At 37.4% G+C, this 25,228-nt stretch overlaps 1 protein-coding gene across 3 annotated transcripts in view; it reads right to left on the bottom strand.

The window, feature by feature from the left end:
- MEGF10 (multiple EGF like domains 10) overlaps positions 1 to 25,228 on the bottom strand; it is a 106,937-nt gene that overhangs the window by 57,722 nt on the left and 23,987 nt on the right. For all 3 annotated transcript variants that reach the window (XM_087742231.1, XM_087742230.1, XM_087742232.1), the window contains exons 2-5: positions 22,675 to 22,806; positions 19,757 to 19,858; positions 18,889 to 18,989; positions 8,805 to 8,897 (exon numbers count right to left, since the gene is read on the bottom strand). In XM_087742231.1, coding sequence (XP_087598357.1) covers positions 8,805 to 8,897; positions 18,889 to 18,989; positions 19,757 to 19,858; positions 22,675 to 22,790 — 412 coding nt within the window. In that variant the 5' untranslated portion in view covers positions 22,791 to 22,806. The remainder of the gene's footprint in view (positions 1 to 8,804; positions 8,898 to 18,888; positions 18,990 to 19,756; positions 19,859 to 22,674; positions 22,807 to 25,228) is intronic.

Below are 25,228 nucleotides of genomic sequence, written 5' to 3'. Positions count from 1 at the left end.
CTGTATCACGCCCTGTTTAAAAACTGTTCCAGTCTTTTGGAGCAGAGGGTATAAATAAGAAAAGAGTAACATTTCTAGGAGGGCCCACAAGTGACTTGCATTATCAAGGAATAACCACCACTAATAGCCAAGCATAGCCAATGTAAGTAAAATAGGCCAGTACTGAGAAAACTTTGATTAATCCAAAGAAGTAGCCACTGACAATCGGGTTATCATAAATTGCCCTAAGGCTGTCCAGAGTTTAGCATTTGAAAGAATGACTTTTCCCTCTGTTCCAGAAGCAAGAAACATGCTTGTCTTAACATAAATACACATTTGTGGAACTAATACTTTAGATACCTGACTGGCAGTAAGTAGAATCTGATGAATCTCAGTAAGAATTTCACAACAAAACAGAATAACTTTTTATGAAGGTGGCATTTGAATTCATAAGTGAGAGAAGCCACTCACCTCAACTCTTTTTCTGATGACCTCAGTAAGGAAACACACCCAGGACAAGTCCTCCCTTTTCTCCATCAACAACAGATGCCCATCTAACTTTCAAGTGTCAACAGAAGAGAAATTTAATTCTAATTCATTTGTTAGATAGTCTTGTATTTTCCAGACCTGAAAATGTGTTTACTGTTTTGCCCAAAGAGAGTGCCATAATTACAATATGAAGGCTTGCAAAGACATGGCATACACCACACTCCAGATTAAAATTTTGTCAGAAAACTGGATTGATGTCCTTCTTGACAGGAAAGAAGGTATTTCACATACCATGACAACAGTCTGATAGGTCATATATTACATAAAGGTATCACATACCTTTGGTCTATGCAAAACTAAACTTGGATAATGTTTTATGGATCCTCAATTCCTCTTAGCTGATAAAGACATGAAAAGTCATAGCCATGTAGATGCTACTCTTAATGATCTACATTTCTGAGTGTGTTTGTGTTCAGAACAACATTCATTGATTCACTAAGCAAAAACCATGACAAAAATATCAATGTTGTCACTAATCTAAATCCACATCATCCTTATTGGAAAGTTTAGAGAGTATTCTTGAAACTACTCTCTGCTATTATGATTTGGTTAGCTGCAGATTAAATTGATAGCATTTGTTTCCCCAAAGATATTCCTGCAGGATAGGAAACAGATAATAATTCTCCTAACTGGAATTTAAACTGAATAAAAGTAAATTCTCACTGATTCTGAAAGCTATAAATACTCAAGCATGTTCAAAATTGGACAAGATGCATTAAGCCCCTAGTGACATCAACCTGTATGTCAGCCTGGATTGCAAGACAGTAAACGTGGAACATGGCAAACAGATATTTCAGAGATGAGGCAAAAAGCCAGAAAACAAAACCAGCTATTCTGAAAAGTAGAATAAAAACATCCTTTAGAAAACCTTCAAAGTCTGATTTAATAAAAACATTACATTATTCTCCATATATTTTTATATGCTCTCTTCTAGTCACCTCAGGATGTTATGAAAATATATGCAGATGCATATCAGAAAAGAAATCTTTTTCCTTTAGAGAATCACTTATAATAATTACAAAATATCAATGCCTTTTAGTAAAAGACGTATTTTACCTACATCCTGGACACAGAAATGCATAGTGGTATTTTTTTCAGAATGCACCTTCTATTAAATCTGGATTTTCTTTGAGTCTTTTGTTTTTATCTGATCTTATTTGTTATACTGTAGGCTTTTTACCCTGTGGCATATTTTTCATTCTTACTTTTTGTTTTGTGTATAAGAAAGGATTTTTATTCAAAATGCTAAGCTTTAATTTAATTTAGGGATTTTTCTTTTTTACTTTGTAAAAGCCTTTTGATCCGTGAAGTGGAAGAACAATGAAAATGTGTTTTTCAGATCCTATAAAAGACTGGAACTGTATGCCTTTCACATGCCATAAATTTCAGAAGACTCTTTAAAGTGCTTTGGACATCAGAACACAAGGTTGGATAATTGCTAAGGAAAATACACACAGATGGCTCTTGGTGTTCATTTTATCTTGCTACTGAGATAAAACCTGTTTAAAATAATCACTATTATAGGAAAAGTTACAAAATTATAAGAATCTGATTGTACCGTATAGAATGGACTGTTGCACAGATCTCCTTGTATGACCATAAATTAGCCTTTTTCCTTTTTTGCAATGACTTGAAGGTCATCTTAATTTTTAAATTAGCAACAAATATTATCCTTCACATCCTTGAAAACCTGCTAAGTAAGCCGCTGACAATACATAAGTCTGCCAAAGGCAGATTGAAATTAAGGCAATACTAAAAACACTTTTGCACTGCTACTAGAAAAAAAAATTACACAGATATTATTCAAGAAATCAACTTAGGTCAACACCACAAATATACTGAGTTTACAAAATAGTGAAAAGCAGAAATGAAAAGCATCTCTGATCCAGAAAATGTTCACGAATCAATAAAACTATCACCATTAACTGCAACGTCTTCCTTCAGTAAATCTCAACATAAGTAAATTTAATAACTCAGTTTTGTAGAAAATATATTTTGTTTCTGCTTTTGCTTAAAGACTGGAACTGTAAGTCAGCAAAACGCTGAAGCATGTCCATAAATTCTATTAATGTCCCTAGAACTTCAAAACCAAAATGCTTTATAGGACAGAAATTATATTAAACATAAGAATAATATAATTTTAAATACATCATTGTACTGAATTCTAGAAAAGCACAGCTGCTATGTAGCCCTGGGAATTTTGATATCACCTACCATAGTGACACCGTAGCGACTCCGTCCACAATGAAGGTGACGGCAACTTCCATTAATACCTGTTTTCCCTATTTGCACCTGATCTAACTTGCTGGTAGGTTAGTTTCTCAACCCAAAGATATTCATCCTTGTTAGAGGAGAAACCAAAGAGTTCAGCTGACAAAGCTGAGGAGATGTCAGGGGAATTACAGAAGTAATAATCACAGAAGAATTAAGGGTAGTGAAGAGTATGGAGAAGACACGTGTAATAAGAAAAGGTTAAATTTAAGACTGCTTATGACCTGCTGTCACTTTTGCTAATAGGATGCATTTGTGCACGTGGCTGTTTGGGAGCCAGGCTGGGCACGGCTCTGCATTACTTGAATGAGCTATTTCTCTACATTTTCCATAAAAGCAAATAGCTCTCTGTCAGGATACTCTGCAGTTTCACTTGTACGTTTAGCAGTTTCTCAGTTCTGGGAATCAAGCCTTTCTGGTGCAAGCATGTGGTTAAAACCAGAACCTGTTTCTACAGCCTGTTGAATGGCTTGGAAAACTTAAGGATGAGCTAGCTCTCGAAGCGTATCTTGCATGCCCTGTTAGTCAAAATGCTTTCGACAAACAAAAAGGAAAGCAATGCCTTGGTCAAAGAAGCTCAATTCAAGATTTACAAGCTGTGCTGTCAGAGTGTACAAGATGCACCCAGGCACCTTGCCTGGTACCCACACTAAGGGGGCTGTTTCAAGTGTGGTGCAAGTGTGTCTGTGGAAAACAGTCAGACATCCACCTCTGCAGGGTTAACAGCAATTATAAGCTTCACTGAGAAACTGGCAGTGCTTGTAACTCACGTGAGTGTCTCACACAAGCTATGCCAAGGGATCCAGTTGCTGCCATATTCTGCATCTGCCAAGTCCCATGAAGAAAACAGTGAGATTTTCATGGAATTTGTGAACTTTACAAACACCCATGACAGTAAAGGAAATCTGACAGTAGCAGAGCTACTGTACCTTAAAAGTTTCCTTAACAAGTGCGTTCAAAGGTAAGAAGATGTTTCTCTAAGATGCCAGCTTTAAACACTCAGCTTAATGCATTAAGGAAAAGGCCAGTTCTCTTCTCATGCTTTATAAAACGTTGGATCCAAATTACACCTTAGTGCCACTTGTTCTACCCCCATGCCCTCAGACTATAGTCCCAATGAAATTCTATTAATCACCAACAGAATCAAATTACAAATTAAAATCCAATTATTCAAACAAATCTCAGATTACTTAAATACAATAAAAATAGAAAATGCCTATTCACATTTCCACAAATGATCCTAACATACTTGTCATAAACCAAAAATGTGTCATTCCCTTTTTTATTTACTACTTAGGCTAGCTGGGGGATCACGAAGGCTATAACCTTTGCAGACGAGTCAGTGTAATATTGATTTTGGCCTTTTGCCTCTGCTCCAGCTTATTCAGAAAATGTCCTATTGATTTTGAAGGAATTATTTGTGGACTACTAGGCATGAGAAGAAAAACAAAGTGAATGTCCTGATTGCTTAACAGGGCTCCACGTCAAGCTGCATGCGTATCTATCTTGCGCACACATTCAAAACTGACAGTCAGGTCCATATATTATGTATTACAGCAAATACTGTTGCAAGAGTGTGAGCAGTAAACAGGCAGAAAACATAATTTACAAATATAAAACATGGTTTGATCATCTCTACACATCTAGATAGCCAACTATCACTATATGTAGCAACTTTTACAGAAGACTGCTTTATATACAACCTGTAGTCAAAAATGCTCTTATAACATCTAACAATACAATCTGACCCATGCAGGTTAAAAATTCGATATAAACAATAATCCAGTTTGGGAGGGAAAGGTTGTGTTGGTTTTTTTGTTTTTCAATAAAATGAATTTGTTTACATTTTTAATCTACAAACATACATATCTTTACCACTGTGTCCTTTTTTCTAACTTTTGTCCTTGTCCCCAGCCCAGAACCAATCAACTTATACTCCTGAAGTTCACAAACATTTCTTCAAAGGGGTGCTGACAGCGCGCTAGTTGTGCTGATTCGCTCTCTCCAAGGGATAGGTTCAACACGTCTTCTGTCCACTCATTTGTCATTGACCTGACTACTCTGTTCGGTCAATAAATCTTTATTAGAATAACTTGTTTCGCATGACTGTCATCCCTCCCGCTAGAATGGAAGTGTTCTACAAATGAGTGATCTCTCAATCCAAGCAGTATTTCTTTTCAGATATATGTATGTTATCATCATCTCCTTCATCATCTCCCACTGAAATTCACTGCAAGCAAACACTGCCTAACACAGTACATTTCCTTTACCTAAAAAGAAAAGGCCTGAAGAAAAAAGCACATCTCACATGGGAAGTGTTCCCCAAGGAGATATTATTTAATTAGCGAAATTCCAAGACCACCACTCCGGTTTTACTCACAGAAAAATACATCCACTCCTATTTGCCTCTCAGGTGGGATGTAAGGTTTTCAGAAAGGCAGGGGATGTAATGAAGTCGAGAGTTATGCATGGGGCTAGAATTAAGCACTGAAAGAGGAGAGCCTCAGTAGTCTAGTCAAATCCGCACCCCTCTTCTCCCTAAACTGAAAGCACCCACTGACCAAGGCTATTAGGAATTGGATAAGACTCATCACAAAAAGGAGCTAACGGTTGCTGCAAAAGGAAACGGGAGTCTCCCAAAAAGTTTAGTCCCTAGAAAGGTTATTAGGCCATAGCACACAGTGGTATGCAAAGATAGGGGAGGAAGCTTGCTGATTCAGCTTTTACTCCACGATGCATGAATTTAGGCCATGCAATCACTGTCATTTTTGGAGAGAACATTACAGCATTTAGGAAGCACTTGTCTGCAATTATCACCCAGAAAGCCACTGCCACATAGAAGCCGTGGCATACGGTTTAAAAATTTATTTTAAACACATTATGTAAATACAACTGAGAAGCAACAGATAAAATCAAGCTGGGGGCTGGCAGATGGACAGATGCTGCAATAGTACTAACTGTTCTCAGATACTTACAGATTAAATTCCTTTGTAATGAGAATATTCAATCCTTATAGAGAAAGGATAGTACTTTGGAAGAAAAAGTTTAGTTCTGCAGTTTTACAAAAAGTGTAGTGCTTAGGTAGAACAGTTGCTTCCGACAAGTTTGTTTCCATGAAAATGAATAGATCACTAAATCTGGAAGTTTGCCTAATATCTCACACTTTGAGAATAATCTCTCCCTTTCAGTCACAATATTTCATTTGGTCATCAGTAACCATTAAATCCCTGAGTATCTGCCTTACAAAAATACTGGCCTGCCTTGTAATCATTGTTCCTTCTCCATTAGTCAGTTAAATAGTTACATAGTTAAAATGTTTATATGATAGACATTATTACAGCATGGCAATTTGCATGTATTTTTCTTGAATAAATAACTTGCTATATCAACAAAATTATTATTTTAAAAAAGCATCTCTTTATTTTATGTCATTGTACCTTTCTGTTAGTAAAACTAATCCAGTTGGGGATCATGCAGAAAATACAGTTAAAGGCAAAATATGAAAATCTCCTATGTGGGGCAAGCAACAATAAAACAGTGTCAGAGAGCCAAAACCCTATCACTTACTGTCTTTCCAACGCTATCCACTGCTCTTCAATTCAATTTGATCTGCGCTGTAGCTCTCAGACACACATATAAGGAAATCATGCACAGCTAGCAACAAACAGCAGCACTCAAACTCAGAAGGACAATCTGGTGAAAGCAACATCTTGCCTAAGTTTGTCCACATGGAATGGGATAAATTCCAGAACAAATGTCCCTGCAGCACATGCACAAAAACATCCTCTTCCTCAGCCTACCCACCTTCTCCTAGGACTACACTAGCAATCCAAAGCAAATTTCAACAGTTCCAGTTAGCTCTAACATTACGCAGAAGCTTTTACAGGATCAGCTACTTCTCCAGAGATCACACTGTTCAAAGGTACATGAACAAAGGCTCTTTCACCTTTGGCCTGTTGTGTACGCACACCAGAAAGTATTTTTGCTATTGAGGCTGCTGTGACAAGCAATCAAAGGCAACCAACTGAGGAAGAAGCAGAGGAAAAGAGCTGCACATGTATTCAAAATTAATTATACCAGACATGCAAGGGAAATGGACTCTAGAAAATCCTGTGAGAGGAAGGATTATTTCCAAAGACAGATTTAGAGGTTCCTGTCTCATCTAAAGTGCGCTTTCAGCGAGTTTCGAACCTGGAATCTCAATAAATAACAGTATCTCCCCATTCTACACTGTCTAGTGATACACATTTCTTCTGCACGTTTGATTAGTTACAGAAGCGCTCAATACACAAGGCTTTCAGAAAGAAAGATAACATTTTTTTGACAATTTCTTTTGACAATTCAGCACACTCGATTAAGATCAGTATTACAGTGACATTGCATTGCTAACTCTTTCAGTTTTACGCCTTACACAAAACTTTGTTTCTTTAGAGCTGGTTTTATTAAAAGAATCACATGTAAGTATATACAAAGACTGTACAACAAATGTAATAATTTTAAATGGTTAAGTTCTTCCTCATGTAATTTATTATCAATTATTTTTATTCACACTCTCTCAAATTTCACAAAATATGCTGCCTGAACAACAGATCAGTTCCAGAAGAAGAGTCACTGTAGCACCTTGTTTGCAAAAAAGAACATTTTCCTGGTTTTGTTAAGTGGAAAAAAAATTAGGGTGAAAATACAACCATATTATTTTTGTCCTGCTGATGATCTAGGTTTTTCACAGTTGTTATTTTTATAGGAATCCCATGCTAGGTAAACTAACAGCATAATATCTTTGCAAGACATCAAGCTCTGGTTTATGAATTAGAATTTTATATGGTCTGTGAAATGTAAATTACAAACATATTTTTTTATTGTTGACTAAAATATGTTCCTTTCAAGTGGACAGTCACTAGCAGTGACCCATTTTGAACTTGACTGTAATGAAGTATATGGTTGTAATGTTAGCCTAAATGTTACATTTCCAAAGACCTTACAAAGAGGAACAGAAAGATGGAATAAATAACAAATTATAATGAATAAAAAAGTCAAGAATTCCTCTGAGAAACTCTATTTCAGGCAAAGGGAAGAAAAAATAACAATTCATGGTCTGCACAAACGATTACCTTTGACAAAGGAAGGCATAGTGCGCAAACATGCCAGCCCTGCCACTGAGGCGTTTCTGCCCTCTGTACAGATCTTATTGCCTTATTGCAGCCTGCAGTGACTGGTTTTACACTCAAAGAGTCTAGAAAACAGCAGTGACTAAAAAGGTCATGAACTGATATTATTTTACTACTTCACTTTGTGTTTTTGACAAGTTCTTGCATCAACCGTGTGATGGCCTTGATCTTATAATTTCTTTATTAAGCGTGACCACCTGCTCACTGGGTTGCATGTGACTGCACCCACATGCCAAGCAGGAAAGGTGCCAGCCTGCCCCTGTCTCCTGCTGCGTGTGTCCTCAATACTCCTCTCTTGCTCCCCTTGCCTCTTGCATGCACTCTCACGGCAAAGGGGAAGGAGAAGAAAGTTGGAGAAATGTGACTAGTAAGTGAGAATAAAATGGAAAGAGACTGACCAGACAGGGAGCGACTAATAATGCAAGAGGGGAACACAAGGAGGGGAGAAAAGGACAAGTTAGTGGCAGAGTGAAAAAGGAGGATAGGGTTGTGAGGAAGGCTTTGCTCATAGCTATGAAACATGACCTGGCACCATCATTCTTTACGCATTGGGAAAATAAAAAATTAGAGATTTTATCTAATTTATTCCAGATACTAAGTTCTGTATTAACTGGTGTGGTTCTGAGCACAAAATAGAGACATTTAGTGCTGCTACAGGGTAACATTGTTTGCAAGTAAATGAAGAAAAATCAGGTCACACAGAGTAACCTGATAACTCAGAGCAACCCCTTGACCAGAAAGCAGGAGCCCAAGCACAGGATCGATGATAATCTGCCCAAAAGAGAGGACAACACCATGGAAAGAGCACAAGACAGGCAGAAGCAGGTGAAAACTCACCACTGGAGCAGTTGGGTCCTCCCCAGCCAGGCTCACACTGACAGGTGTTCGGAGCAATACAACGACCGTGGACACATTTATCAGCACAATGAGCTGTCAGAGAAGGAAATAAAAAAAGAATTAAAGAAGAAGAACTAGCACTAGGAAAAATATTCTAAACTTATTCCTAATCCAGATGTTTCATGTCTCAAGTACCTTTTAAAAGCAAAATAAACATTAGTGTATTAATGTTTGATGGCACCTGTTAAAAATAAATTTTCTTACTTTATTCTCTTCTCTTTATCCTATGTTTGAAGGCTCAAACTAAAGCCATGTTGGTGCTACTCAAATACTTGTGCATTTAGCAACAAGAAAATTGTCCACATTTAATGAAAAAAGAGTCATAGTATGATATAGGTTGGAAACCCATCTGAACACGGCCCTGGGCAAGAGGCTCTAGGTGGCCCTGTCTGAGCAAGAAAGTTGGACAAGATGAATTCCACAGGTCCCTTCCAACCTCAACCATCCTGTGATTCTTGCAAGCAAACGAGACCACGCCAAGGAAAAGGGCGGAACTTCTGCATGCATAAAAAGAGGGATTCTTTTGCAACAGCATGGATAAAATACGATTTGCAACACATCAGTATTTTAATATTGATTTTTCTGAATGGTTGCACAGTTCAAAGGAAGCACAACAAAACAGTGATGATGATTAAGGTAAGGCACGAAATAGAAACCCTATGAATCAGTGCAACCTTTATTTCAAGTGCTAAGCAGAGCTGCTTGAAATTTTTCTTTCTTTTTTTTTTTTTTATGATTTGCAAGCATGTGTTTCTACAGTTAAGGCTTACTTTGAAATAGAGCTTTTACTTGAAACTTTTAAGAAAAACTTGAAATGGCTTCGATACCCAGCACATCAATGTAACTGATTCAGAATACAACACACTGAAGAGAAAGAATCTGCAACCAGCAAGAGTTTCCTGGCATCATATTCCACACAAAATACCCTTAACTTTCCAAAATATATATACTGTAATACTTTTCTTCTAGTTTGAACAACAATAAAACTTAAAAAATTTGCACAAGACGAGAATTTTCTTTGTACCAACAGTTCCAGAGAAACTACGGCAGGAATCTGATCGGTATACCAACGTATATAAGGTGAATGATGGGGAAAAGACAAAGTTGGTGTTTACAAGGAGTTTCATGGGACTACATGTGAATCATTTTGGTTCTGAATGGGCTGAAAATGCTCTACAGTAATTATGAAAAATACTTGCAAAACGTCCTGTTTTTTTCCTAATTAAACATGATGAAGCACGTTGATCCTCTATGTATTTTGTGTGGCCAAGAAAAAGGAAAGCCACACAGAGATCAATCATGTATATTATTCAAATCTTTGGTTATCTGGGATCCCAGCCATTAACTGCATATTTTTACAGCCTTTAATTTTCATTCTCAACTTTTATTTCTAATGAGCTACTTTTCAGATGTGCATTAAAATGATCTTCATTAGAAATCAACAGGGAGAATATGAATTTTTAAATGTTAGATGGTACAAAATATTAATACAAAGCTATTTCATTGTTCTCTATTTATTTATTATGAAAAGAATGACTTTAAATAATACATCACAATTTTCCATTAGTCTTATAAGAGACATGAATTACTTGTATCTTTGAAGATTCCTGCCTAGGAAGTGCTGCCTTGGGCACTGAAGCTCTCTCTAAACTAAATGTGTGAAAAATCTTACCAGTAAACCGTAAGACAACAGACGGTAGCTGTACACATACCTGTCTCTACATGTGCACATGTATGAATAACTTAGTGAATACCAACATACTCAACCCAAATTCCTGAGCACTACGGCTAAATACAATAAAACAACATCTCATCACATACTCTGTGAGACAGATGGAAAAAAATACAAAAATCAGAATGTAAGAAACCGGACCCAGCAAGAGATACAGAAGAAGCTCTTTGAGCATCTCCTTGGCGCTGCCCCTCATGCCATGCTGAGCCCATAGGTCCTTCCCACAATCCCTATGTAACAGCATATGCTATGGCACTGTGCAAATAATCATCAATTACTTCCAACAATAAAACAGAGTTGTCTTAGAACAAATGTAGAACAGATGAAACTTTGGGTCAGAGTGTTTACAATGCAGAGTCATCTTGCAAGTTAGAGCTGTATTCTTTTCTTAGCCACGATAGCATAAATCAACAGTGGCTTCTCTTCAGCCACTGAAGTTGTGTTTCAGTTTTCCAGTAGTAGAATGTAAATCAAATATAACTCTTCAAAATAGGCCACCACTACTAAGTCTCTATAGAAGTTATCTATAGGTAACAATGTCAGGGGTTTTGACAGCCAAACATCTGCTGACTCTAATGACAAAGAAATATGGGATAAGGACCACTGAAGGAGGTTGTATAATATAAATACTGCTGCTTCCAAATAAATTCAATTAAGATCAATTAAAATTACATATATATATATATACACATACACATGGGCATAAAAATACACAAATTTCTTTCTAAAAGAAAGGGTATATGTAATTCTTTACTTTGAAGAAGCTAAACTAAAGCCAAGAGTGTTTCAAAAAATGTTCAAGATATACAAAAGAATTAAAGATATCCAGTATTTCCTTTTTTTTTTTTTCCTAAGTTTCTTAATGCCCCAAAATCTATCTGATCAAAGAGTGATTTCTTTCTACACTCTGGATATACATAAAAACCTATTTTGTAACCAAAAGAACTTATTCTCTAGACACCTTATGGGCTAATTGATTCTTGGCAACTGAATCCTAGTTAATATCCCTAAAGACAGCATCTGTAAAAAAATTATTGCACTGAACATGGGGATAAGAGAACCAAAATTTACTACATGACCTACAAAAAAGTGTAAGGTGAGGACAACATGAAAAGAGTTAGAACAAGCTCAGAAGACAAGAATGACATCAGGGACAGAGAAATTATTTTCTCTTGGTTTCCTATGGAATTGTTGGACATGATATAAAAAAATACTTATGTGCAAGAGCAGGTGAGAAACTTAACATGAAGTCTTTTTGATACTGAGCAGTGTAAAGAAGCACCAAAAATTCACTGGCAGCAATACATTGCATAAGTCATCTCTTCGTCTTTTGTAAGGGAAAAATCAATTATCATATGAAAAGCAACCTGAGCTTACTCTTGCGTATTTCCTTTTACATCTTATTTCCCCTTTTATTCTGTGTCTTATTGCTTCCTTCATACCCTTCTCTAAAATCTTCCCTTGTCCACCTTACAGGTCTATTTCAGTGGATCATATCCTTTCGTTGTCTTAAAAAACAAAGGGTAGATTTGCTCTTTCATAGAGTATCAGCCAGCTTGAAGTATCTATAAAGTATCTGCTGCTGCATGTGCAATTCCCTGTAGCAGCCCTCTCTGCACCATGGGAGGAGCTGCTCTGTCCCCTGGACACAAGTGCACCAGGCTGCTTGAGCTCTGTTCCGACCTCAGTTGCAGGCATTGGTACTTCTGCAGCCAGCTGAATGAACATGCCCTGCTGAGGAAGCTCAGCAAAGTGTATCAATGTGAAAAGACGTGTAAGCCACCCAGGCCATTGACACCATTATTGCAGCAAGCTGGAAGCAATGTGAGGCAAGGGCTTGGCCAACATGCTCCCAGACATGCCTTAGCACCACAGCTTCGGGAGGGGAGCTCATACCAGAGGAATTAAGCCAGTCATGCTAGAGGCATAGAATGTACAATATAATTTTAGGTCAAGTTGCCACTTTCAAACACTGATCACGTGTCTCATACTGATATCAACGAATAGAGGGAGATGGTGCTCCAGCTCAAGAGAAGACTGCAATTCAAACGCCTACTTATATGCTGATGGGCTCCAGCATACCCCCTGCGGTGCAAGCCCAGATTGCTCCTCCATTGCTATACCTACTTAAAGTATTACAGTTGAGTGGAGTAACTCCTGTGCCTCATACTACTTCCACTTCCACTTCTGAACTAGAGCATATATGAAGAGTGGAACGTTTTAAGACTTGAAATTTCTGAATGGCATTTTATGAATCTGCTCTCTGTGATTAAGAAAGTGACATGAAGTTATTTCATTATAAGTCACCACAGGCAACATTTAGACAGCTGTGCATTAACATTCTCTAATAATAATAACAGCTGCGCATTTAACATTATCTAATGTTAAAAGAAGATACAGAAGAATTTCCAGTAATAAAATTTGAAATGAAAGTTTATGCATGCATTTTAGGATCTGTTGCTTTTTCATTTTGAAAAGCCAGGCATAAATCAATTAATATAAACAACGCTTGAAATATTTCAGCTGTAATTATGCACATAATAAATGACCAGGAGAATCAATCAAGGTTCCGCAATTAGACTTTCACCTTTTAAACAAATTAATCACATCATCAAATGGAGTAATATCTGAACTGGGCCTAGTTTTGGATTGTAAGTAGATATCCATATTATTTTTTTCAGACAAATGACTTCTAACAAAAGAAGTCATACTACATGCCTGACTGTGCTTTGTGTTTAGCATTTCTGCTAATATCACTCTATCCTGATCTGGATACCTAGTCTTTGAAAAGAGCAAATTGAAGAAATATATCCATTTGAAAAAAGAAAAAAAAGCTTCTTTAGCTGTTAAAGTTCTCAAAATCTTGTGAATTAAATTTGAATGCACAAACCATTTTAGACTGGAAACAGAAAAAAAACTCTTCTACATATTCCATAAGGTTTAATTTCAACTTCCTCAAAATTAACTAAAATAAGGTCCCTCAGCACTTATTGCATAAAATTAAATCCAAATATCTTTTAAACTACATATTATAAATGTGTTTTTTCAAAGAAATTCTTCACTTGTGTACTGTATGCTAGAACATATCCTTTGGTTAATCCTTTTTTCCTACACTTGATGACTAGTTGCTATTAAAGTGAGTGACACCCAGTTATGCATTAGATGGTTTATTTTCTATTTCATGTATGGAGGAAATTCAACAGCCATAATTCTCCTTTGATGTTCTTAGAAATATGCTACACTGTCAGAAACTCCATGTGAAGTTAATGTTCAAGCTACCAAAATGCTACTACCTGCTACTACATACCTTCTGAATGTGTGTCAATCTACAAGAAAGCCACCAGAAGACATCTTAAAGTCTTTGAATTCTTTCATTTCAGAAACATGCTAAAAATTGAATGGACTTTGTAAATGCAGAAAAAAAAATAGAAGGTTGCATTTTTTGTAGAAACTTCTCAGTCTGTAGCTTAGCCTAGCATCCATATGCCAAATCTCCTAGCGATTGCCACTGATATTAGGAGAGAAGTCACAGTAAATTATTTGGAATAAATAAGAGACTAAGTCAATCACTCAACTTGGTATGGCCTTTGTAAGGCCAAGAATAAGTTCCTTTATAGAACTTAACAGAATGATTCTATCTTTGTATCTGCATATAAACTGCATTCACATCACCTCAGAAAGTCCATCAGATCTAAATATTAATTACATGCACTGTAATTTTTAAAAGCAAAAATAAATAATCACCTGAGCTCCAGTTAGCCTACTCTTCTGAAGAGATACTGGCAACAGTGAAGACAGAAGTCAGAAATTTGCACATTATTCATATCCTTTATAAACAGGTGTTATATGAGGAGAGCGCAAACCAGGGTAATACTGGAAGTACTAACAGGTATCTTCGTCCTTATAAAACAGTCCAAATACTGACTCAATACAATGTTGGAATTAAGATTAAAATATAATTTTTTTACCCACCTGAAGACAAACCCAAATGGCACAACTAATAAAACACAGGATCATTTTTCTATTCAGCATGATTGAACACTGCTTGCCATAATAAACTCAATCTGCAAGAGAATATATGTATACTGGCCAAAAGTTAAAAAAAAAGAAAAAGTGTCTATTATAATATTTATTATCATCATTGAAAACCTCCCCAAGAGGTTCCCTGAAAAGTTTCCAAGGGCTGCAGATGGAGGCTGACTTCTGATGCCACTTTGTTGCTGACTAATAGTGATGTAAATGCAGCACCATTTCAATAAACTCAGAAACATTGGAAAGGCAGGTATCTGAGACAATTAACAGACTTTTTTTTTAAACTTATGACGGCTGCAGTAGGGTGGTCTTTTCCATAAAACTCTTAACAGGTATCTACTTCTAATGTGACTGTCTTCTTATCAATGGCCTTGGTCAAAAGAAGAGGATACTAAAACTCTGTATCAGAGTTTGGACAGTTTACAGTACAACAGTTATTTTTAATTTAGAGAAGAACAAACAAAACGAAAATTTCCACGAGTGATAAAAAAGGCCTGTTTGTATATTTTCCATGTATATATATATGCCATATATATATTCCATATACACACACACACACACACACTGAATCCAAAGACAAAACACAAAAGGAATTTTCATCAAAAAGTGAAAATGTAACACAAGTTTCACCTATTGAAAGTTTTCAGGAACAAGTATGGAAATTGGAGTCACAATTCCACAGAAATCTTGTACCGTAAGATGAATTCAAATTCATCTGTTCAGACTGGACTCCAAACAACTGAAAAAAACCCCACTTAAATTTCAGCCAGTGCTTTTCTCTCGCTGCTGGTCATTCTTTTCCTCTGCGAATACAACATTTACAGACTTTAGCAACATTAGGCTGGCATATTCTTGCAATTCTTTATGCAGTGACAAATAATTCTCTTCCCACTATAGGCAGTGAAGTGGCACTACCACTAGTAAATACTACCTCTAGGGTAACAGTAACTGGTGAGTATTCACATTGTAGATTCCTAATTATTATTTTAAAAGGGAAGTCACAAGATTTCAGTTCATCACTGTATGCACTGAAGTGTTGAGTCACAGCAAAATCATCTACCAGCAGAATTTTCTAATTGAGCTTTCTAAATTGAGAAGTCAAATAAAGGAACAAACAAAGAACAAAACCATCAACAGCACCACAAATATTTTAGCCTTTTAGAAGCACCCTACATCCTCCACTAAGTAAAGAATAATCCACACTGCGTGGAAAATAAAACTACCTTAATGGAAATGCTGTGCGCATTGTGGAGCAGCAATAGCATAAAAGAAGATACCCCCAACACTTCAAATGGCTTTGATTCTCTTCTATCTTTGCATATAAAAAAGGGGGGAGGTGCATGTGTGGTTTTTAATGGGGTCACCATTTTCTTGCAGAAAAAGATTTTGTGTTGGCTTTCTGCCAGTGATATTTCTGCTATGATGACATAGGAGAAGAGTCCTCCCCATATCACTATCTCTTACCATTTGATCTCAGCTGACAGCATCACTCTTGCTTTCCAAGTTAAACTGGATGACTAGTATTACCATAGCGTGAGCAGGCACCATCTACTCTAGCATGTACAAGTTCACTATGAAGAAAGCTGATTGAAACAATGGAAAGCATTAGATATTTGCCGCCTTCTATTAACTACTGAGCTCCTCCTTTGCCCTGAATCCTCAGCTCCAGTTGAAGATCATGAAGACTGAAGGTCTCTCAACGCCTTCCAGGGTCAACCATTACAGAATCAAATAAATGCAAAATTAGGTCCACTGAAGGATCTTTATTTTTACATAGTTTGAAGTCTGAGGCATTCCAAAATTGCTTCGAAAGTCAGAGCAGACATGTCCTGAATATAAGCATTTGCCATCGTTTTATGTAGTAACAGTAAAAAATTAGCACATCCAGTGAGATCTGAATTTACTAGGTTCTGAGTATTACTATGTTAATATAGAATGAATTTACTACATATACTACAGCTATGTAAAAGCTGTAGTCACATAAAAGACTCATCATCGCACTTCTCACGTGATCAGTCGAACTGTTATGTACTTCAAAAAGTATGCTACTTAATCAAAAAACTAAATATGATCATTCATATATGCCGTATAATAATCAAAAGTCGTTAGAAATTGGTTCTTATAAGTCTAATGCATACACGTTAAAAACAAAAAAGTTTTAAAAAACTGCCAATCTGATCTCAGATAGATCCATTTTTTTAAAAAGTTTTTTTTTAAAAATATCATTTTGACCTTGCTTTTTCATGTGCAGAAAACACTTTAAATCAAAGATCTTACTGCTGCATTTTCAAACTCCAGGAAGTGCTGTGAAAGAAAAATATAAATGAGGATAGTGCGATGTGTTATGACATTCACAGGATATAATTTTCCAGGGATACAAATAAATCCTGTCGGTCATTTCCAGTATGTGCCTCACAACAAGTTGACAGGCACAAATTAAGAAACTCTTTTGCATTCGCATTGAATAAATAAATTTAACATACATACTGATATTGATTTTCAGACTCTCGTTTATCGGTAAAGACCAAAGACTTATCCAACGCACTGCCATCTCCTAAACTGGGTTGCAAAATCCAGTGGCAATGACAAATTTCTTGTTATCCGTTATTTCAAAGAACTTCTTCCTGGACAAGCTTCTCCATACCTCGAGTGCTATGCTTCACCACTGTCGTTACAGCCATAAAGCAGACAATAAAGCAATGAACATATCTCCATTTTTCTCATTCTCAGTTGAGAAAAAACCACCACGGAAAGCAGCGTGCCTTAGACAGTTAGGCTGAAAACATGCTGTTACAGAGCCAGCTATTTGCACATGCCTCGGTCCAGGTCCCGCTCCGGGGTGTTCAGAGTGTGCCGGTGGTTTCCCCACGCAGACCAGCTGAGTCGGGGTTTGACTCGGGATCGTGATGCAAACCTTCACACGAGAGGAGCCAAAACAGCCGCCAAAACAACCCACACGCTGTGGCTTTCCCAATAAGCTGGGCTTTTCACTTTTTTCTCTTGGCAAGGCTTGCCAATCTGTTGCCTGTTCAGAAACTGGGCAGCAAGCCCAAGGGCAGCCCCTGCAGTACACACGCTCCAGCCCCTCGACAGTCTGCTCTTACAGGGCTCCACGTTTCCACAAAAAATTCAACTATACCACCTCAGTCCCCCTGACATTGTTCGTTAAGGTTCTGCAGGTTTTTTAAATCTCATCATTAGAAGAGCTGAAGCAAAACCGAAGAATGGATATAGCTGTTTTCCACTATAATGCATGCCCTTTCTGTCTCCTAAAATTAATAAAAGTATATGCACAGGTCAACATCACAAACGACGTTACAGACAAAAGATTGCCCCTGATGAGCCCAGTTTTTCAAGGAGATGAAATGAAGAGAATTGGTTCCCTGACTTCTGGAAAAGTTACTGTTGCAGTCCATGCTGTGCATGTGCATTCACAGGGACAAATAATTTGAAATACTATTGAATTAATTCCATTTTTAGCCCTACACATTTGCCCACCTCCAAGAATATGCTATCCTTCACAATTGCTTACCTATCGTAAGTTCCCTGCTGTCAGTCCTGCCGACACAAGCATCTAGGTACCCAACCTGCTGTATGACTTTGAACAACCCTACGTTAAACTACTAACCATGCCCTTCCAGGGCTCTGGATTAACACCTCCTCTATTTTCATGCTGCCTTTCTATGATGCTCTTGAATGAATACCATTTTAAGAATCAGACCTTCCTAGGCCGTACAAGAGAGAGAAAGAGAGCTGAGCCAAGGCCATTGCCAGGCTCTGGACACAGCTCTTCCCTCTTTAGACTTAGGAGGATGTGGAGATAGGGGCATGTGCCACACAGAAAGGCAGTGCTGCTGCCTTCAAACAGTTGTTACAGATCGCTGTATCTGCAAGAGAGGCTAAGCATGGGCATCAAGCGGGGCCCATGCTACGGAGAAAAACTTTGCATTTCCCTTCTGGTTTTGAACCTCTTATTTATTTACTGTGTTGGAAAATGCACTGACACTTGTGCCATGCATTTTCCATACAATCATTAGTTAGAATCACATCAAGGCTGGTTACTTAAGACATCTGAGATCCAATTATCCTGTCATTTGCATATGCACAACACCAATTGACTTCAACGAGAGCTGCACGTGCACCACTGATGAGTAACTAAGGCCTCATAACTCAGCTTCCACAAGTTGCCAATCAAAGGGGAGTCAAACCAGCATTATGATAAATGTATGGAATTTCAAAGCAAAAAGAAGCTAAACTTACGGACACACATTTCCCTGCTTTCATAAAATCCAGGACAGCACTGGGATTTACGCCTGTACATCGTTTTTTCACCATGTCTGTAAGCAGTACGGTAACTGATCCTAAAGAAAAGAATGAATGGTTGTTACATACAATTAATAGTTCATAAACAAGACAATATATTTTCTTATACATTTTAAAAAGCATTCAGGTATCAGTAAGAGGAGAGAAAAAAAGCTCAAAGAGATCTTGATTGATTTATCTGTTGCTGAGTTTAAGAGTCCTACTGGCTCCCCAACAAGCCTTCTGTCCATGGGTGGCCAGACAGTAGGAAAACAGTTAAGGATTTTGGCTGCTTATCTAATATGCAAACCAGAGCATCACTGCCTTTGCCATTAGCATCCTCTGTGGAGGCTAAAGGCTGGCAATACAAATCAGTTTGCTTGATCATTACAGCTATCAGTTTCCAAGGGAAAGACTTCTGGGGATCATCCTCCCAAGGATGAGTCAGTTTTCTAGGGGCAGAGATGTTGTGAGAAGAGAAGTCATGGTTAAGGCAAGAGACAGGAGGGCTCAAGGGAGAGCTCGGACCTCCTGTGCAGCCGGCAGCACTGTACGGCTCTTGCCAGGGGGGCGGCTGCATTTTGCTGAACGTGGCCCCGCAGGGCAGTGGTGAGCAGCTCGCAGAGAAATCAGCACATAAACCTGTCAAGAACTGCAAAAAATATAGCTTCCTTCTGACATGAGCAAGTAGTACTTATTAGATGTGGGCTCTCCCACTGCTCTCTGCTCCTCACCATATCATATCATGCTTGATTTTGACAGACACAAAATCTTTACAAATATCTACAGTATCAGCAGTTTGACAATATTAACAGTTATACATCACCTGTGTCGTGTGCACTTAAACCAGTTTAGGATGTCAGTACAACTGGTGTAATAAATTTGATCAAAAGGATGCGGATATGATTCTTGCACTGTAACTGAATAACTGGGGGGAGAGAGAGAGAGAAAGCAGAAAGATTATCGAGCAAGTCCTTTATTTTACAGTCTGATTTAAGTAAGCCTTTTACAGAGTCCTGGTACAGTAAGGAATAAATATAACAAAATACTCAGATGCAACAAAAACTCACAGAAAGTTCAAGTTTAAGTAAAAAATAAACCAGCTAACTTTATGAATTGGAAGATATCAATCAAAAGGTTTCTCTTCCACCAAGCAAAGAAAAATACACATGCTGAGAGCCATCATGTCTCTACTGTGTAATACATTTGATGAAATATTACTACTAGACATTTGAAGAAAAGTAATGTAAGCCTAAATTTTAGAAAACCAAAACACCTGTGTCTCAAACGAGCAGCAAATTGAAGTAGCATGTCGTACATGTTCTCCTATGGCAATAAACTTTTACTAACATCACTGGATAGCTGGAAAACTAGTTAAGAGCCAGAAAACAAGGCTTCTGCTGTTATCATACAAAACAGAAAAATCTCACTCGATTTTCTGAGAAATTTCTTTTAAAAACTGTAGCCGTATCCATAGCAAAACATCTTCTTTGGTAGTGGAAAGGTTTGCCTGTGTATTTAGATACTAAGTAGCTGTCAGCACAGAAATACACCTAAGTAATAATTACTGAAAAATGATATAACAATTATGCCATCAAACAGTCTATTCAGCAACCAGAAATTATAAAATATTAAAGTCCATCCCTTATTTTGTTTACTGGCTAATTTTTAACATAGAACCTTTTCTCTTTCAAAAATACTATACTGAAGTCCTACTATTATTTTCTGCCAAATTATAAGTGCAGTGTCCTAGAAATAAATCTGTGCTTTGAAGTCCAGAGCCTCCAGAGCTGTCAGTGAGGCAAGAGGAACAGAGCCCTGTTGCAAAAGGGAAAAATATTGAATCATCCTAGAAAACTCTTCAGCAGGCTGTTTGTGCTGGCAGTCAGTCAGCCCTTGATTGCGCAAGGGGGTTAGAAAAGACGGGAATGCATGGCAAGTTCCTGCAGCAGGACTAATTCCCAGGACCAGCCAAAGCACTTACTAAGTATGTAGCCCTTCTGGTTTTCACTCACTTTCACTCAGAGCCTCTTTGACCTCTTAGCACCCACTGCAGGGTAAAACAGCCACAGTCACCTCTTCCTACTGTCACCACCTGTACTGAAGGAAAACACATCCAGACCCACTTACTCTAACTGCCCAGAACTTACTTCCTGTTTTTCCCATGTCCATACGAAGGCAAGCAACCCTAATCCACCCAGCTGTCTGACCTAGTCTGACAAAATGTTGGTGGGGTGCCGACGCTTGCCTGAAGCTCTGCGCTCTTTGTTCGAGGCAGGGCACGCTCTGCTCCTTCTTGCTGTGGTTGCAGTTCATTTGTAAAGACCGTTTTATTCCTGGCTGGGGTAGATTTATTTGAAGTATATAGTACTGCCAGTGACAGCAGCAGTAATGAGCTTGTATCTGGGGTTTTACTCTTTCATACTTAGGTACCTTTGTAGCCTGCTCTGAGCAACAGCATGAATGTTTTGGTAAATTTACTTGGAGTTCCTCCCCATTTCTGAGACTCAGCAGAAGGAAAAAAGTTCATGCAACAAAACGGACATGCTTGCTAGATATGTTTTTCTTTCTGCAGACTTTGATCAGCTTGTTTTAAAATACATTATGCCATGTAAATAGTTATATTTGGGCTTTTTTCCCATTTTGCTTTTGTTACGTTGTAGCTTCCCTCAAAACCACTTTTATCTATAAAAATAGTAAACAAAGCATACACAATATAGACAAGCATCCAGTAACATCGTAGACACGTGCCTGAATACTGTAAACAGGTATTTAGTATGGTGACTGCTTCATATACACATTGTTGTGTAAGCCAAATTTTACACAACGGTAGGCACAGAGACTCCAAATGCTTAACATGAAGCTCAGATAAATTCCTGGGGAAAGCCCTTGAGTGATATTTTTTTATATAGAGACTTCATAAAAAAGTAAATACAAGTTTCAATTTGCTTTGTAAAGGTTCAGCCATAACAATCCCAAATAAATGTACAGTGGCTTAGAAGCACTCCCAGTGATTAAACATAAACCACAGGTTACCTTAAATGCAGGAAATACCGATGTCCGCAAGTGAACAGGTAGACTGTCTCAGGGATTAGCTGATCAATCATGGGCATAATAATAATAATGAGACCATAAGGCGTGGTTTCACTACTGTAACGTTTACACATGAAAAGAAGTAGAGCAAATGTTTGTGGCTCAAACTTTCCTACCCACTGTAGCGTTCTGCTTGCAAATAACGTGGAACTAGGTGAACAAACAGACCAACTAAATTGATTAATTTCTTACTGTATGTTACAAATTTCTGAACCTCATCAAAAAAATTAAACAACAAATCTTAATTCAGATTTTGTGAATGTTGAATAGGAAAGAATCAGCATAATCAAATTTGGCCAAATTCCAATACAGTTAATTATATTTTGCATATGTAAAAGCTTCTTTTCACTTAAATTGAAAAAAGCTATTTTTATTCCCTTCTTGTATCCAGATGGTTGTGTAACATTGCTGGTGCCACTGTAGTGTTTTTTGCATCCTAACCCCTACTGCAAAGATGACTGCATTTCAGCCCATTGTGAAATAGCGTTTTACTTGTCCATAAACTTACCTTGCCCATGCAGTAATGTGAAATTTTTTCCCAGTTCATTACTCAACTAAACGCTTTAAATAATTTAAAATGAGCCAAGTAAAACAAACCAAAATTATTACAATCAGAATTCATGTCATGGATTTTCCAGAAGAAAATATTACCTTTCCCAGTGGCTACACACATTGGGATCTTCCAGATTCAAAGATAAAGTTGTCCCCATCCAATGGTACAGGAGTATGACAGGGAAGCCAAAAAAGGAGCTCAAATGAAGAACCATCTTTCCAAAAAGATGGCTGTAAGAAAAAAATATTTATAATACATTAACAATATTCTACAAATGATAAAGGAGCTAAAACTATTGACCCTTATATAATCAATACATATGATAAAAAGCAACAGGTACTTCAAGAAACATATACTGCTTGCCTAGCAGCAGCAATATCCTGACCATTTTGGAAGAAGAACCCAAATGGAGTAGTTTCACACAAGTGGCACGGAGGTCAGCCAGTGAACAAACTACACTTTAGAGGTCCCACTGCCCCATCAAATTGCAGGCAGCGAGGCTCAGTCTGTTTAGTGATGGTTTGTCCAAATGACAGAGCTGCAATTTAAAATAAAGGCTGGAATTTGCTCAAGACCGCAAGTGTAGCAAGGTTCAGCTGATGACACACCATCAGAAATCCTGCACATCACTTACTCACAGGTGGGGTTTGTACTACTCTGTTCATTGCCAGCAGCACTCCCAATTCCTGCAGCCTATGCTTACCTCTTAAAAACCCCAGATGCTGTCCCATCTCAAGCAGCACCTTTTGTAAAAAGATCTTCGCCCAAATTACACACTGACTTCACTACGTGGCCTCCCTAAGGATGCCTGAGCACCCAGGGCCTGGGCCAGCAAGAAGGGTGATACCCATAGTCTGCCTGGGAAAGGCTGCACCCTAATTCCTGGGCACTACCTCAACCTACGTATCTCCATAAACTGCCTTCCTACAGGGCCCAGGGAACAGCATCATGGGGAGAGACGCAAGTCAGAGGAACAAAAAACAATACAAGGATGTTCTGTGGCACTCAGGGGGTGGTGCTCTTTATTTTTTAATGCAAATATATAAATTAAATTCTATATACGCATGAATACTCCTTATCAGTTCTTCAAGATGCTAAACAGCACTATTGGGAGGCGCAGTGAGAGCTCAGGACTTGCAAAAAATGGCATGGTGCTTTTACTAACTAACCTATAATTCTCATGCAAACAAATTGATTCATCAGGCAAAGGGTTTAAATGACTTTGCTTTACATTGTTAACAGACAGCCTCACATGTTATCCTGCATTGTTACTGCTCTTTAAAGTTGAATTCCCAAGATAGTTTGCAAAAATACTCCCTCCTCTGCCAGTCGTACAATTCCCGAATAGAATAAACATTCTGTTCATTAAAAAGTTATTGTAACAACATAAAAATCTAAAAGATTATCCTAACACTTTGACTAGGTCTATCTTTGTTTTCAAATAAATTATTTTAATTTGCATACTGAAACACTTTTAATCCAACCTGCCATTAATCCACAAATGCCAGAATGAATGCTGGTACTAGGTAATTTGTAATGACTTAAACTACTATATTCCCCTCTCAGTGAACATTTGACCTTATATCCTCATTTTCACACAAATTTTAACACTATGTGGCTACAGAGATCGCCAAAAAAAAGAGATCATTGAATCCAATCTGTCGTATAGTAAGAAAATAATTTCTAATAAGTATGTTTGTTTCGAAATAATACAAATATTTTTTTTAAAGTAAATTAATCAGAAATAGATGTTTCTTACTTTAAATATTATGGAACAGAATAAAGCAAACCACACCAATAACTTTAAGACAAAGAGGTGCATGGGGCCATGAAAAAAAAAATAGTGATGAAATAGTCTTACTTCACAATACCTTCTTCAGAAGTCAACACAAAAAAAAAACTCACAAAAAGATACTATTATATTTAAGATATCTGAGGATACAGAGATGATCCCATTTTGCTAAATCCTTCTTGAAAAATCAGGGCTGCTGAAAGACATTTCATGGTCTGCAACTGTTCCTCTGCATGCACACTGCATAGCAGAGTAGTCAATGTGCAGTTGTTTAAAAAGCAGTAAAAGCAGCTGTATTTTCAGCTAATAAATTCAACAAAGTGGTGATTTCCCTCATTGAAAACAGTCGCTTTGATTACGCAGACTGTAAACTGTATTTTCTTTTTTTCTTTTATTCTCAACTTCAGTAACTTTCCTTTTAGATACATTTAATAAAATTTAAAATTAAAAAAAAAAATCATTTGCATGAGCCCCCTAGTGTAAAACTTGATTGCATTCCAGATCTTTTGCTTAATTATAAGGAAAATCAAAACAGAAAATCAGTACAACTGATTAGCATTGCTAAAGTGTTTATATTAGCAATAAAAAATGTAGATGACTTATTTAACTCTTGCTGTCTACAGTGTGCACTGAGATACCCTGTTCAGAGGTTCACTTTTCTTATTATATATTGCTTAAATTATATCACTCAATAACACATTGGTATCTTCACTATCTACATATACATGGTACCTGTGGTTTAAGTACTGAAAATGCTCATGTTGGAGAATGCCTTCTCTATGCAAACTACTGATTAGTAGATGTATGAGAGAGTAAATAACTCATGCTAAAACAGAAAGCTCCTCTGACCTCCTAGAGCA

The sequence above is a fragment of the Nipponia nippon genome, unplaced genomic scaffold (genome assembly GCF_047370975.1).
Source record: "Nipponia nippon isolate SJK-2023a ecotype South Korea unplaced genomic scaffold, ASM4737097v1 scaffold_8, whole genome shotgun sequence".
Lineage (NCBI taxonomy): Eukaryota > Metazoa > Chordata > Aves > Pelecaniformes > Threskiornithidae > Nipponia > Nipponia nippon.
Note: the sequence above shows the minus strand (reverse complement) of the source record. Positions and strands in the feature narration are given on the sequence as shown.